Raw genomic sequence first — 17,348 nt, forward strand, 5'->3', positions numbered from 1 at the left:
ACATATAATGGGCGCCAGATGGTCTGGAGCCAGCGATGAAGGCGATTGAATGGCTGATCTGAAATGTTTTACATTGTATATAAAGCATATAATTTAGTTTTATGCTATTCTTTATATTTGAGCGTGCCATTTTAACAATTCTCAAAAACCAACAACAAATTTTTATCTCAGTTGTTGATAACTAAAATTCGTTTATTGTTACTCGTCTCATAATTTGCTACAAAACTATTCTATTGGATAAATAAATATAAAATATTTAAATTAGGATCAGTTGTTTAATTTTTTTAAACTTTAGGTTTAAGTTTATTTTTAATTGAGCACATGTAAAACTTTGAAATGACTGCCTTCAACTCGTTCATGTATCCCAGAAGTTCCAATTATTCAGTCAACTCAATTCTTCAAAATTCTAATTTTTTACAACACCAACAGCTATCAAACATTCCACCACAATCTCATCAAGAGCTGAACTCCCATCTACACCACCACCACCACCAGCTACAACAACAACAGCAGCAGCAACAGCAGCAGCCACACATACCACTTCATATACCTCCGGGATTGTATCCAAATAAATTTTCTTTGCAACCACCTGATTTATATTCAGCAAATAGGCAGGATCAATTTCTTCTACCGTCGAACTTGCACCAGCACTTCCAGCACTCCCACCAACACGCGCTGGTTAACAGCAGGCAATTGAGGAATGTGGACGTTGATTCTAACTTGCAGGATGATCCCAAAGTGGAGTTAGAATCGAAAGAGCTCTGGGAACAGTTTCATGAACTGGGCACTGAGATGGTCATAACGAAATCTGGCAGGTTGGTTGGCTCGAATATGTTATTAGTTGCTTCTATTTGTATTTATTTTGTATAACGATTGTCCGAGCTTCTTAAGGAAATTGTTAATATTAATTAGGTACGGGTGTGGTTGGCAGAGTTCGTATCATTGAAAATTGAGTGGACATGTTATGATAACCTGCCTATCGAAGTGTGCTGCCTACGTATTCAATAATTGCTAAAACTTCAAAGCAATCGGGCAAATCAAGTGAACGGTGACAATTGATTAACTGACAAACGTTGAAAAATGCGTCGGGCAAGATACAGTTGGGGAAAATTTGACAGGAGCATCTGTTAACATTAACTAACAATTTATTATTATTATTATTAAACTATACTATGATGTACCACATCTTGTCAATATTTTTATTATTAACAATTTATTATTATTATTATTAAACTATAATATGATGTACCACAACTGGTCAATATTTTTATTATTAACAATTTATTATTATTATTATTATTAAACTATACTACGATGTACAACGACTGGTCAATATATTTTTATAACTGCCACATTCACTGACGTACAAATTTATGTACAGTACATCTCTGCCCATGCAAATCATTCGAAATTTTAAATGTTATTGTTAGACGCTATTTGTCAATTGTTTTTGTCCTATTATTATGTCCATGTTTCTAAATAATCATGTGTATCAATTCACACAGACATGCATACATGCATACATACATGCATGCATACATACATACATACATACATACACACACACACACACACATACATACATACATACATACATACATACATACATACATACATACATACATACATACATACATACATACATACATACATACATACATACATACATACGTACGTACGTACATACCGACCTAGATAGATACATATGTACAAGAATACATACATATATTGTTGTTGTTATCTTTGTTATTTTTTGACAGAACATTTAATTTTATGTAAAATATGGATGGGTATATGATTCTTTCATGTTAGCTTACACACACATACACACACACAGACCACACATACACACACACACATACACACACACATACACACACACACACACAAGCATATATATACATATATATTTATCTGTTTGTGAGTGTATGTGTGTCTGTGTGTGTGTCTGTGTGTGTGTAATAAAGAAGACAGTTTTTTGCCATTGTTTTACTGCCTATTTAGTTCAATTAATTAGGAACACAGCTAGCAGACATTTGTAGTGTCTGTTAGGTTAGTGCTGAGAGAATATAAAATTGATAGACTGACGGATTGATGGGTAGATGGATGGATGGAGGGATGGATTGGTGGATGGATGGATGAATGGATGGATGAAATATAAAGCTGACTGAATGTATTGATAAAGGATAAAGCAGATGGATAAAAAATAAATGGATAAATGGAAGAACTGATGGATGAATAACAAAGATGGATGGATAGATTGGATAGATGACTGTTATGAATTGATGGTTAAGTAGACAGAGATAAATATGAGTGATCGATGACTATTTGAATAGATGGAAGAATGAATGGATGGATGGATAGATACATGCTTGGATAAATAAGTAAGTAAGATGTATCGATAAAAAGATAAAAATGGATGATTAAATGGATAAGATGTAGATAGATGCATGATGAATGGATGGCTTGATGAATAGGATAGCTGGTTGTATGTATGTAAACATAGATAGCAAGATATAAAATTAAATAAATGGATAGATAACAGATAGATGACTTGAGGGATAGATAGACGGTTGGATGACTAGTTAGAAAGATAGATAGATCAATTGATGTGTGGTTAGATAGATGAATGGATAGATGGATGGATGGATGAATAAATGGATGGATGGATGATTGGATAGATGGATAGATTAGACGAATATATAGCTTGTCAAAGAGAGAGAGAATGAGAGAGAGAGAGAGAAAGAGAGAGAGAGCTAAATGGATGGATGAATAGATAGATAAAAGTTATTCATTTAAATCAAATGAATATTCAATGTATCAAAAGAATTATTATTCATGAATTTTTTTTACAAATGTATATAACATTAGAATAAATATATATGACGTATGCAAAGAGTTCTCATTGGCTATCTCGCCAGTGCAGACCTTTAAGAGCAGCAACGATGTTGTACAGTACACGCATGCATACGAACGTACGAGCATCATCGAACGAATATACATACCCGCATACACACCTACAAATCACACACACACACATTTATATAAACATATATTCACACACAGATATTCACACACACACATATTCACACACTCACATATTCACACTCACACACACATATTAACACACACACACACACACACACAACAGAAGGTAAGAGGGCTAGTGTCCCTTACCACAACCAAAGGTTCATTATTGCAGCCTTGATTTTTTTGCTGATTTGAATTCGGAATCAGGGGACAGGCTGGTGAATGGATTTTGTCGTACCCACAAGAAAGATGGCCGTAGGTCATGAAATCTTTAATTAAGGAACATTGTGTTTAATGTTGAAATACTGTAAGGATCTGTCTTCGGTGGATTTCTTTTTACAAGTCATATCTCCAATAGACAACGTTCTTTAAATATCTGACATCTGACCTATATGTTGAGACACCCATCTTCATATATCCCTATCTTCCTCAAAATGAATAATCTCACCAAGTTCTCAAAGAGTTTACATTTGGAGTTTGTATCAAATTTTTTTTTCAACTTATTCTGATAAATGCGGAAACTTGGTTATTTGTACCAAACTGCAACATCATATATTCCAACACTTAACAAGCATAAACACTGCCGGTTCGCACTTCCTCGTTAATAATTTTATAAAATTGTTTATTGATAGCCACTTAACGTTTGACGATCACGTCTCCAACATTGTTAAATCATGCAAAAATTACAGAAGAACCATTTCTCACATAGGACATTTTCCAGGACATTGCTTCAGCTATTGCTCGGGGTCTGATTCTTGCAAGTGTTGACTATTGCAACTCACCGCTTTGCCACGCCTCTCATGGCATCCAATTATATCAACAATCCGGCTGGGCATCCTTTCTCCTTGAAACTATTCACAGAACTGCACTGGCTTTCACTGTTTTTGTAAAGTGCTTTAAAACATCTTAGTTTGCGTTATTATCTATCGAGATAATAAATGCAAGGCCGAAATTAGGAAGCTTGGGAAACCATGGCCCATTGTGAGCAGTATTTTTTAAATCTGTAAAACCTAATTTTTACATACGAAACACTGTTCTGAGTAGAAAGTTTTCCCCACCAAATTTTGGCCTTCGTTAACTTCCTCTAGACTGCCTCCTAAATAAAATGCATTAAATTATGTGTCTAAAGTCAACGAACGTTGTATCATTGTGTCAACGAATATTTATAAATTGTATCAACATTTTAAATTTCAAAGCTTTTGTATATAGCGTCAGAAAGAGGTACTTAAATAAATAAATAAATAAAGAAATAAATAAATATATAAATATATAAATATAAATAAATATAATACATCTATGAAAGTATCGTATTTATCAATAAATATTTCATTTGTTTTTGCGGATTACCTACATACTGGGATCATGAGTCCAGTTAGATAATTTACTGGGAAAATGTTAGATTTTTGAAATAACACATCTTCAATAAAAACTGACTACATTAATATTAGTTAAAAACATTATGCAGTTCACATTTCTCGTCTTTTATGTAAATAAAACCATCGATTCACGCTTTCGCAAACAACAATTAGAAAGTTCACTGCGAACGCTATTTGCGGCAATGTTCAAATTTCATCAATATCCTAGTGAAGAGTGAAATTTTTTATGTATTTCATTGCATGTAAACAGGGACGATGAATAAAAATTAACTTTGGTTTAAATTAAAAACGACAGATGATGGGTAAATTAGTTTATAATTTCATGTGGCGTATTCAGTTCGAACAGATTTGTAAAATGAAACAACCAATCTGTTGGAGGTACATAATTTAATACCCTAAATCTAAAAGCCGCTGAAAGTCAGGACTTGGTGAAAAACGTCCACACTACATATAGTCCTAACTTGTTGAAACAAATCAGTATATTTTAACTAACATTTGTTTTGATGAATCGGCTTTCAAATTATAGGATGTTAATCAGTTATGCAACACATTAATCATAACGTTTATTGAACAATCTGGTGCAATAGCACATCCTTGAGTTTTACAAATACCGTAGAGCTTTATAGAGCGTATGATATCCTGTATTTGTTATATTATACGTAAAACCAGTCTTACTTACTTCATGCATGCGCTGTTTCGTATTACAGCGTCAGACTCCTTCCCTTCAATGTATCGTCTTCACAGCATTCAGGCGTTTATATATCATATCTAGTTCAATCATCTTCTCAATAAAAATATAAATAAGTTGATTTGTTTGTTATACTTTTATGATTGATATGTTTGCTACAATTGATGTTAATATTCTTTCTTCTTATTTACAAATGATTAGCTGACAAATTATCAAATTTGATGACAAATTGAAGGTAAAGTAATTTTTAGATTGAGTAATTCAGAGATTAAATAAAACAATGAAATCAAACATTTGATGGATATTTTCTATTTAAGAAAATTAAATGTGTTTATACTATGTTTGATATTTTGAGAAGTAATGCAAATCTATCCAATATTTTGTCCAAGTCAATCATTCTTAAAATTGAACGTTAAAAGTAAAAAAAAACTACGGCCGGTTTTAGATTCAATTTTCATGCTCCTGCATCTTACGTTTACATGAAGGCATGTGAACTAGAATTATTTTCTATTAAAATCGAATTAAATAAAATTAGGCAATTCTTTCCAAGACCGTTATCGTTGTTACTGCCTTTCAATAAATTTTGGACGTCTGGTAAAAACCAGTTTTGAGTTCGAAATGTTTTGCGAATCGTGCAATTACCTTTTGATTTATGAGTTTTTCTAGAAGATATTTTGAGACGTAAAATATTGATTTCATTTTCTCTTGGAAAATTGAACGATTAGATTATTTTTTTTAACATTTTGGCATTTTTTTAACTCAAATTAGTCATCATTACTTAATGTTTACACAAAATATTGGTCGTTATAATTTTATTTTCACAAATGTAATATCGAATGCCTGCTGTTCAAGTAATTAAATCAACGACATTATTATTGCATTTAATTAATTAATGGCTAGAACTGAATAGAACTAAATAGTAAATAATTTTCCTAAAAAAATAAAAATCTGGCTTAAAATTGGACGTCACTTGTCGCAGTACCGTTCCTTTTTTACTTTGTTACATAATTTTTAATAGAACTATGTTATCACTTATCATACTAGAACTCAGTTATCAATTGGAATTTGTAAATTTTGAGATGTTCAAATTTTGATATTGATGTATTATCATCAACGTTCTCCTTGGGATTAGGAGCGTGAGTGAAATGTGTACTGTTAGCACATTTCAAATGTTAAACATCATCGTACTCGCTGAACGTATTGCGTGTAGTAGCATTGCGCTGCCAAGAAACGACGTAAGATTTTCAGGGTTTGCAATTAGTAAGATGTTTGACATTCACGAAAAACGGTGTCACGAGAAAATTTCTAAAACTTTATAATTAATTTTGATTTATGATTAATTTATAATTAATTTTAAATGAATTCGTGTTGAAATTTAAATTCTGCTCGGGTTAAATAAAGCTTAAAAAACATCTACAATTATAAAAATTTCATTAACAAGTTTATAATTTATTGCAGAATAAATTTCTTTATAAACTCTCTAACAAGATACGCCTGATGCTGAACGACACCATCCATTCTGCCATAATTTATCAGTTAAATTTAAAAGTTATATATGTATAAATTCATTTTAAAATCTATCGTTTGTGTATACGCACTAGCGTTATAGCGTATAAACAAATAAATAATTCTATATGTATATACAGACTTAAATAATATATATATACATATACATACATATATATATATATACACATGCAATGAAAAGCGCTTGCAAGAGGCACGTGATAATGTATAAATTACAATAAATTAGGAACGATTGATATTTCTGAGAAGCATGCGAGGCGTTGTTAAGTGCATCTTCACGTTCATTTGTCAATAAAAAACTGATGTTGAGACATTAAAATTCAAACACCGCTGAATCAATAGCGCAACTTGCTTTTGCATCGCACTCACGTGAATTATCCTCGAAAAGTTTTGTTGACAGGACTATTTCGAATTAATTGCAATGATGAAAAATACATTTCTGCTGAATAATATAATGAAAATTAGCAAACAAATCTTGACCAACTGTCAAACTGAAGAGGAAGAGCTTATATTTCAACTTTAAAAAAAAGAAATCGATAAAATATTTTGCAATGGGATGGAGCAATAAGAAGCATGCTTCAATGAAGAATGTCTTCGAACCGCACGAACTCAGCCAGACAGTCAGCCAGGTCGCTACAAGATATGCAGTTGGTCCATAAATAATTTGTATGATGTGAGGCAAAGAATATGATGAGGATGATGATGAGGAGGAAGATGGTGACGATGTTGTTGTTGTTGTTGTTGTGATTGTTGATGATGATGGTGACGATGATGATGGTGACGATGTTGTTGTTGTTTTTGTGATTGTTGATGATGATGGTGACGATGATGATGATGGTGACGATGATGGTGACGGTGATGATGATGATGATTTAAGAATAAAAAAAATTGTCAATTTATTATAAAAAGATTTTAATATTATTTGCTCCGGTCACTCTAGGATTAAGTGTTTATATCCATGTTCTGTTAAAGTTATATAGTGTTGTGTTTTTAACTTGTTTAGGCTCTATTATTTATATTAATAATTATCATTTATCCTGTTTTGTGTAATGAAACAAACAAACGATATTATCAATTCTTAAACCTTTAACCCATTGTATAAACCTATCTTTGCAGAAGGGTATTTTTCCAAATTGTTTGAAGACGTCAAAAGTCATCCCTTTATATAAATCTGGTTCTCGTGATTTAATAAATAATTATAGACCTATAACCATAATCTCTACTTTTTCTAAAATTATGGAGAAAGTTGTCCAGCATCGTTTATCCAATTTTTTAAATAATTTTAATTTAATTAGTGATAGACAATATGGTTTCCGTAAAAATTGTTCTACTGAATTAGCTATATTGGATTTAAATCAATATGTTTTGAATAGTATTGAATCTAAGGATTTGGCTATTGGAGTGTTTGTGGACATATCTAAAGCGTTTGATACTGTAAGACATGACTTATCGTTAAAGAAACTTCTTAATGTTGGTATTAGAGGTTCCACTTATGAATGGTTTGTAAGTTACTTAAGTAACAGAACACAATATGTTTCAATGGGTGATTCAGTTTCTTCACTTCGTTCCATCAAATGTGATGTTCCACAAGGTTCCATCTTGGGACCACTTTTATTTAACATTTTTTTAAATGATCTAACGAATTCATCATCACGCTTAAAATTCATATTATATGCAGATGATACAACGATTTTATTGAATGGTAAATCTATAATCGAGTTAACTCAAGCGTTAAATGAGGAATTAGTTAGAATTTCTTCATGGATGAAATTCAATCAATTGAAGATAAATTTATCAAAGACCAAATGTATTCTGTTTAGTCCATCTATTGTTACTAACCTGATAAATTTTGAAATTTTTATTGATGATAACTTAATCCCTAGAGTTCATTCGATAAAATTTTTGGGTGTAACACTCTCAAGTAATTTGAATTGGAAGGAACATATTCTGGATATTTCAAAAAAAATTTCTAGGGGGCTTGGTGTTATAAATAAACTAAGACAAACATTTCCACAAAAAATTTTATTAAATTTATATTTTACATTAATTTATCCTTATTTTATTTATTGCATCATCGTTTGGGGTAAAAATACAAAATCACATATATTAATCCTTACTAGGTGTCAAAATTATTTTATAAGAATAATATATAATCTTCATATGTTTGATCATATAGCTTATTTTTTCAAAAAATCTGGTATTTTATCAATTAATTATTTGTACATTTTGAGAATCTTAATATTTGTTTATAAAATGGTTAAGTTAAAAATGTATAGTTATTTCCATAAATTTATTATTAAATCTAACTCAATTGTTAAGAGACAAACTAGACATACCCCTGAATTTTATGTTCCAACTGTAAGAACTGATCTGCTCTCTAATTCTTTATTTATATATGGTATTAAATTATGGTCCTCCTTGTCTTCTAATATAAAATTATTGTCTAGCATAAATAAGTTTAAGAAATCAATAATTATACTGTTAAATTTTGGATATTTTTCGGCTGTTTAATTAAATATATAAAACTTAAGTTTATGTTAAATATCATTTATATTTTATCAATATGTTTTCATGACACTCTGGTTTTTATATTATGAACATTAAAATTATAATTTAATTGATTAGAACTTTAATTTTAGAAATTTTCATGTTAAAGTAAATTGAACAATTTCAGTTTTGCAACATCTCTTTTTGCTAATTATGTTATATAGTGTTTTGTTTATTTCTGATCATATTACGTTATGTTTTTTGCTTTTGTTTTTTTTTTTTTTTTTTGGAGGTGGCCATACAAGCATTGCTTCAGGTCTCCATTAATAAAATTGTGTTAAATAAATAAATAAAAATGCAAAATATTCTACCTTGCTTCTACATATATCGTTCAGCTATCAGGTTCATGTCATTTTTTGATTTTAAGCAGCGTATTATAAAATGCTTTGCAAAGTTAGTTAGTGTGAAGATTGATTTTACGATAATTTTTCAATGGAAATCTTGGTTGCTGGTTCAGTTGTTACTAAGAAACATTTGTGTTTATGTACGTTAAAAAGAAGCTTAGTTAAGATTTGATTTTGGCTAACCTTACTTCGAATCAAAGTTTAAAATTATTGAGTGATTAAAGTATTTGATATTCTGAAAAAACAACAAGATGTCGACAAAACGATGATAATTTTTGTAGATACCCAAAATAATCGAAAAGATGATGACGAAAATTTGATAGAAAGCTAAAAAAAATCTATGATATAATTAAAAATGCGATGCTGAATTTCTTATTGAACTTTCTATATTTATAATAATTCTTCGTATGGACAGGATATGATCTAGTTCAATGTTCTGGCTGTAACTTATAACGTTAATCATTTTAATAATTATAAAGAAAAAACAAGTGTAAATAATGAAGAAATTGAATGAATTATAAAGAAATTCGCAACATACACACGTATGCGTTCTACACTTACTTACATTAATCAGAATGTTGAATGCGTTTTCGTGAATGCAGTTGCAATTTTTTCTCGATGTACAAATTTTAAAATGAAATGATCAATATGAGTGAATAATTGTATCGATAGACGTTGTCTAGTCTTGTTGAGAGTTTCTCGTGTGATTGAAGTGTTGCGGGTGGCTTTCATTTTGGCTCTGCAGGGTCAAATTACCCCTTAGTGCATTCTGTTGTAGTCACTCCAACGCATTCAAAAATTTAACACCCGCATTTAGTTAATATGGATTTGAATATTTATTATGGGATTTTGATTGAAGCAAGCGAAGAAGTATTTTTTCCGCGGTATAAAAGTGTGATATATTTGGCAAGATTGTTCAAAGTAAAAAACTGGCGATCCAGCATTGTCATTGTAGTTGCTCCTTAGCATGTATGACAACACATCGATGTGAAACAATACACTTCCAGTTGTTCGTTAAGAAGTTTGAAGAGGTAAACTAGTTGATTGTTCGTTCATGAATCACGAGGTTCTTGTGAGGATTTTCATTTTCGTGTTTTATGGAATATATTTCGAGATTTTGGGAGATTTTGTCATGCATTCATACACGCACAAACACACGTACACACAACACACACACACACACACACACACACACACATATATATATATATATATATATATATATATATATATATACATATATATAATAATAATAACTTGTAATGAAATGTTTGCACACACTCATACACACAAATAAACAAAACGTTGCACCATCTGTCAGCTGATGTTTTTGTATCTGTGCTCAATTATCTATGCAAACTTGCACGAACCACAAACTGATCGACAGGCGAATGTTTCCACCATTCAAAGTGAAGATCTCGGGTCTGGAGAAGCGAAGCAAGTACATCATGCTGGTGGACATCGTGGCTGTGGACGATTGCAGGTACAAGTTCCACAACAGCAGATGGATGGTGTCCGGCAAGGCTGATCCTGAAATGCCAAAAAGAATGTACATACATCCTGACTCGCCGGCTACTGGCGAACAGTGGATGAACAAAATCGTGTCTTTCCACAAACTCAAACTTACAAACAACATTTCCGACAAACACGGCTTCGTAAGTTTTCACCTAATTAACTTTTCAATTAATCGTTCCTCTAACTTGCTGTTTGACACATTGAAACGTTTTTACAATGCAGAAATACAATGGTTATTAATTCACAAACTCTTCTCATCCAATAATATTTATCTAATTTTAATTAGAACGTGCAAATAATTATACACAAATTGGACACAACATACCCACGCACACACACACACACACACACACACACACACACACACACACACACACACACACACACACACACACACGCAAACCACACACACACACACGCAAACCACACACACACTTGTTTGTTAAACGTATGGTTTTGTTAACAAAACTCGCCATCACCCTCATGTTCATCATGTTCATCGTGTTCATCATGTTCGAAACAAAGTTTTTTCGGAAGAGAAAAAGACACGATTATTGTTGGATAGTGACCATGAAATTTTAATAATGATGTTTTGTTGCATAACAACTTCTAACAATACGTTGAGAAAGTAATAGAGAGAGAGAGAGAGAGAGAGAGAGAGAGAGAGAGAGAGAGAGAGAGAGAAAGAGAGAGAGAGAGAGAGAGAGAGCGCAATAATTTTTTTTGACTCAAAGGCAATAGTTTTGATATGATGATGAAAATGATAAATGTTTTCAAATGTTGTTTTTAAATCATTCAAAAATTAAAAAAACATTCCGTAATGATATTGATTTGAGAAAGAAATTTTTCGTTTAAAAACTTTTTCCTTTGTCAAGACATGCATGGATATGTAAATATGTGAATGTGGTGGTTATTGCACATGCAATAAATTTTCAAAACATCAATTCAGGCCAGGATGCTGCTGGCATGTAATGCCAAATTGAACGCTTTGTTTGTGGACCGTGACTTTGAAAATATCATGGGACAGATTAATATCTGTGGCCAACGTGCTTCATTTGCAAATATTTATATGTTGAAATGTAGGAAGTACATGTTGTGCACTGCGCTTTACACTTGCAGATGTTTCTACGTTGCAAGATTTCTACGTTGTACGATTATAATGTACGCCTACAGTTTATAAAAACTTTGATTTGTAAAAATTAATTCTGAATAATAATTATTTTTTTAAAATAAAATTCGTGAAATAAATATCTAATTAGACTGCACAGGCTGGCGGTTCGTTGTTCTGCAAATTAAATTTCTAATGAGGTTTGAAAAATAATCCCATCCAACAAAGTGACCGATAATTTTTAACAGTAATTTTGTTGTAACCATTTCATACGTGCGTGTACTAAACAGAAGAATGTCTAACAAAAATATGAAGACGTTTTTAAAATTGAAAATTTGTTTTCAAGGGATAATTGTAATTCGGCGTAAAGGTATTTATATGGTTCTCATCAGCTTACAACTTATAGAGCTACAAACGATTTGATCGATGACTGTTGAAATAACTTCAGAATGTTTAACAAACTACTCGAATCATTTTTGCTCAATTACTTTATTTATTTCAATATTTATTGGAATTTAATTCTGGCTTTGTAATCATGAATGCCTGAAATACACAACGATATGTTGATGTGATTGGAACAATTATGTTGATGTAATTTATTTATATGCTGCATTAGAACACTACACATTGTAATGTCACCGGATTAAAACCATTTAACGTAGGTAGGATAAATTTGTATTTAAATTAAAATTCAAGTTTTAACGAGATAATGAAAACATGGTTCAGTCAATGCCAATCAACGTGAAGTTCATCATCATTGTCATCACCATAAGCATGCAAATGTTATATCACCACCACCATCATCATCAACAACATCATCACCATAATCAAAATCATCGTCATCATCATCAACATCATCGTAATCATCATCAACATTATCATCATTCTACAGTTACATGAAGGAGTTTTTGATTGGATGAATAAGACACATGCCAAATTCCATTGGGTGAGTCTGCTTATTTTATTCAATTATACATGATGCATCAATACATGATACATCAATACAAATACATCATTGCATGATATAAAAATACACGACACACAGTGGCGTGGGGGCAGGTTCGTTGAGCCAGGGTCTCCGGAACTCAAGGGACCCAGAAGAATGAAAAAAATTGTTTAACAAAACTCTTTATGAAATTAATAATATATTTGATACTTTTAATTAATTCAATATCTCCGATAAAACATAAATACAATCTTTGTTTTGTTATAAGTATAACTGTTCTAAATTATGTTCACTTCTACGGTCCATAATTTTACAGATTTTGGTTCTTATCGTTGGATGAAAAACAAAACTAATTGATGCAGATCTACATTTCACATGCATAATACATCAATACAAATATATCAATGCATTATACATCAATACGTGATACATCGATACATGATAAATCAACGCATGATACACGCGCAAATCAACATGGACAAAACATTAACGTGTATTTAAGCACACAAGCACACATTGTCAATAAAACTCCATGTGCATCTATTTATTCTAAACAATTATTTTTTGATTCACAACGTTTTCAAACATAAACACACATCTTATCGTACTTTCGAAATGTTAAAATCATTTTTAAATCTGTCTTTTTACATTCATGTTAATAAAAAAAAAATCTCAAATAATGACTAATAAAAAGTCGAAATATATTTTTAAATTTTTCTACAGAATGATTGAATTGAATAGGTTAATTATTTTCATGGATTCCTAACAAAATCATCGTTAGTTGTTAAAAGTATAAGAAGACGCACGTCTCAGTCTTGCCGTTTTTTATCCGAAGTCAATTTTTGTTTACGTTGTTAAATCGTCGATCTTCCTTTGATCTGCTGTACAGTTGAACGGATTTAAAAAATGATCAGATACCTTTAATAAATTCTGACTGTTTAATTCATTAACGCAAGCCATTCGCACACCATTTGGCAAACTTTTATTAATTTTTTTTAGTTTCGCATAATTTTAAAAAAGTTTTCGCTTAATTTTTAAATATGAATTTTTATTTCATGTATTTTCTTTTTTCTAGCACGCCAAGCTGGCCACAGGCTCATTTTTCGCAATAAAATTCTGAAAAAACTAATCAGTCAAAATATTTCGAAACTTGTCTGCTTCCTCCTACAACCTCATTCTCACTGCTGACTATTTGTCAAACGATTGTTTGTGCGATCGTTCTATGATTTAAATATTTTCAGGATCCTTATTAGCACCTTTAAACATTTGACAAATATGAACGAGGTATAGACACAAAGTATTGCATCACGAGACTTAGACATTGCATCACGAGACTTACACCCTGCAACTGCATACAAATAGAATAAAAGATGTAGACAAAAATTGGCATACGGCAAATAAGCACCATCCACCTTCTTGCAAAACATGACACTGGCAGTACAAGTTCACTTTTTCAAATGAAATGCCTCTTTTTACCATCAATTTCGCCTCACCCTCTTCTTTCCTACCTTCAAAAAGCGCCTGTATAGGAATGCACAATGAAACATTGATATACTTTTTTACTTCTCTACAACTTTTACGTTTACGAGTCAACTTATTAAAGCTTGAGCAAAAGCCTCTTTCCAGTTTCTTTGCTACACATAGTACACGATATTACGCTACACTTGATTTGATCTTGTCTAAATAATTTTTTATCGACTTCAATCACTTTACCTTTCGTTATATTTACTTTTAATCTCTTTTTTACGAATTTTTCTATTTTGTAAGTTTCTCTTTTGATTACTTTTTATTTTGGCCGGCAGTTTTAAACAGTCAGAACCAAGCAGCTCCAACGTAGACCCTTTTAATTTTTATGACCAATGTTTCATTAAAAGGTCATTACTCTAATAAAATGTAATAGACTCCAAGCTGACCTTTGATGCAAGCGTACCTAAACGTTAAATCACTTTCTCCCCTCATTTTCAAATTTTATCCCTATTTTTTCTTTTGCACATAGGGCACATCTTACTGTCTTTCAGTCACTTCTCAACTCCAATCTTACTCATTACCCATTTTACGTTTGCCATTAAATATTGTTGCACGAATCTCATGTATTTATTAATTTTCAATTCGAATTTTTTTCAAACAATTTTACATCAAAATTCTATCTATTTTAGTTTCGTTGTGTAATTATTTCACTATCAATTGGTTCTCGAATACTGTAACCATATGTGATTATTTTTTTATATTAAATAACGTATCGACCAAGTTCCTCACAGTATTTTCTGAATCTAAACATGTTTTATTGTTGCTTTAATTTCACAATAAGTGCATTTGCGGTTTTTTAAGCAAAACGTTTTTATTTACTCAACTTCTTCAATATTTGAAATTTATTTAAACCTATATGTAATGTCAAATAATTTTATCAATTTGATTTTCTATTTTTACTATTTGTTTGTAAAGAGTGAATACAATTATAATGAATAGATAAATAAATACAATTTATTTATTAAATGTATGCAACAGACAATATTAAATTCCATGCAAAAATATCAACCACGTTTCCACTTGGTTCGAACAAACGACATCATGAAGTTACCCTATTGTCCATTTCGAACGTATGTGTTCAAGGAAACCGAGTTCATTGCTGTCACTGCTTATCAGAATGAAAAAGTAAGTTTTACTTGCTTCAATAATAAAACTAATAAGTTTTTCTATAATATTATTTCTATTTGATTTCAGATAACTCAACTGAAAATCGACAACAATCCTTTTGCAAAAGGTTTCCGAGACTCTGGGGGTGGGAAACGTGAAAAAAAGTTTGTTACATAATTAAATTAATGTTTGACATATTAACATTATTATTTTCCTGTTGTAAAGAAAACTGCAAGGAAATGGAAAAAATGAAGAGGATTCTAGAGATTCATCCTCTTCGCCACGCCTTAATAAATTCAACAATGAGTTTGATGATGGCACTAAAAAACAGATAATATCGCAGGAGGACACCAGTGACTGCAGTGATGATGAAATATGTGTAGATGATGACGACTGCGATGATGGTTCTGAATATAATTTTATACAAAAGTCAAATGAAAAAGTTGAAATCATCGCACATGAAAAGCCAACAACTGAAGAAAATTTGTTTGTGCTGAATGAAAATGTTAACTCAAATTCTGACGTTGCCCAAAAAATTGAAATTGAATCCAAAACGAATTGCGATAAATCTGAAGGCTCCGACGATAATAAAACAACAGATATCGAAATATCGAAAGACAGTTATAACTTAAATTGTAGCAAAACATTTCCTTATGCATCACAAAATTCTTCCGAAAGTTCTGGAATTGAATTTGGAAAGAAAGATGTAAAAGAAGAACTAGAGAGTGATAAAAAAGCTGCACTTATCGAAGATGAAAATAATACAAACGTGGGTTAGTAAAATATTTGATTGCTAGTTTATTTAAATAAATTCAAACTTAATGCAAAAATTGAAATTTTTCTTTCAGATCTTGATTCTTCAGATTCAATTTCAAGAAAGGTTTTACTTCCAAAAAAGCATGTCGGCCAATCAGAGCATCGACCCACGGGAACTGTTTCACCAACTATCATTCGGCACAAACAGTATTTTACGGAAAACCATGAAATATTTAACCAAACTGCCAGCACAAACAACTTTCTATCACCAAGTTCTTATCGGTGCAACTCCTGTGTTACTGATAAAACAAGCCAACAAATTATGAACAATTTAAACTTAATGGCAACACCAAATCAGTTTTCATCACATTCTCTAGACTCAATAAATTCTCCAAGATTTCAATTAAAAAACGAATCATACACAAAAAGCTGTCCAAGACCTTTCTCGAAGTCACCCTTTAACGATTCATCTAGCAAAGACAACCATTCGAATACTCAGTTTCATTCTCATCATTCCAATAAACGTAATATGGAATGCAATAAACAGCCACCTCCGAATGTTACAGTTCTTCAGCCTCCATTTCAGAATTCAATACTATCTTACCTTTGTTCGGCTGCAATGGCTTCATCGGATGAATCTGCATCTAAAATCTTTTCTGTTTTTCCATCACAAAACACTCAACCATCTCTACCGATTAATCACCAAAATTATTTGTGTCGTCCAAACATTTCTCTTCAAAATTTATCTTCTTCTGTTTCGTGTCCAAATGAATTAACAGTTTTTCAAGAAGCGATAAATATAGCAGCCTCGTCAGGATTACCATTCAATCCATTACTTTTCGGGTGTTCGCCTTTTGCTACTACAGTTTTTAATCCA

At 31.4% G+C, this 17,348-nt stretch overlaps 2 protein-coding genes across 2 annotated transcripts; both read left to right on the forward strand.

The window, feature by feature from the left end:
• Positions 1 to 336: 336 nt before the first annotated feature.
• On the forward strand, positions 337 to 3,798 carry HELRODRAFT_171719 (hypothetical protein; the record flags this gene model as incomplete). Its single annotated transcript, XM_009018410.1, has 4 exons — positions 337 to 815; positions 2,872 to 2,975; positions 3,155 to 3,188; positions 3,663 to 3,798. The coding sequence occupies 4 exons, from the start codon at positions 337 to 339 to the stop codon at positions 3,796 to 3,798; spliced, it is 753 nt and encodes a 250-aa protein (XP_009016658.1).
• A 7,066-nt stretch (positions 3,799 to 10,864) lies between these two features.
• Positions 10,865 to 15,892, forward strand: HELRODRAFT_77782 (hypothetical protein; the record flags this gene model as incomplete). Its single annotated transcript, XM_009018411.1, has 3 exons — positions 10,865 to 11,167; positions 15,587 to 15,733; positions 15,803 to 15,892. The coding sequence occupies 3 exons, from the start codon at positions 10,865 to 10,867 to the stop codon at positions 15,890 to 15,892; spliced, it is 540 nt and encodes a 179-aa protein (XP_009016659.1).
• Positions 15,893 to 17,348: the final 1,456 nt, after the last annotated feature.

This window comes from Helobdella robusta (genome assembly GCF_000326865.2).
Source record: "Helobdella robusta unplaced genomic scaffold HELROscaffold_21, whole genome shotgun sequence".
NCBI lineage: Eukaryota > Metazoa > Annelida > Clitellata > Rhynchobdellida > Glossiphoniidae > Helobdella > Helobdella robusta.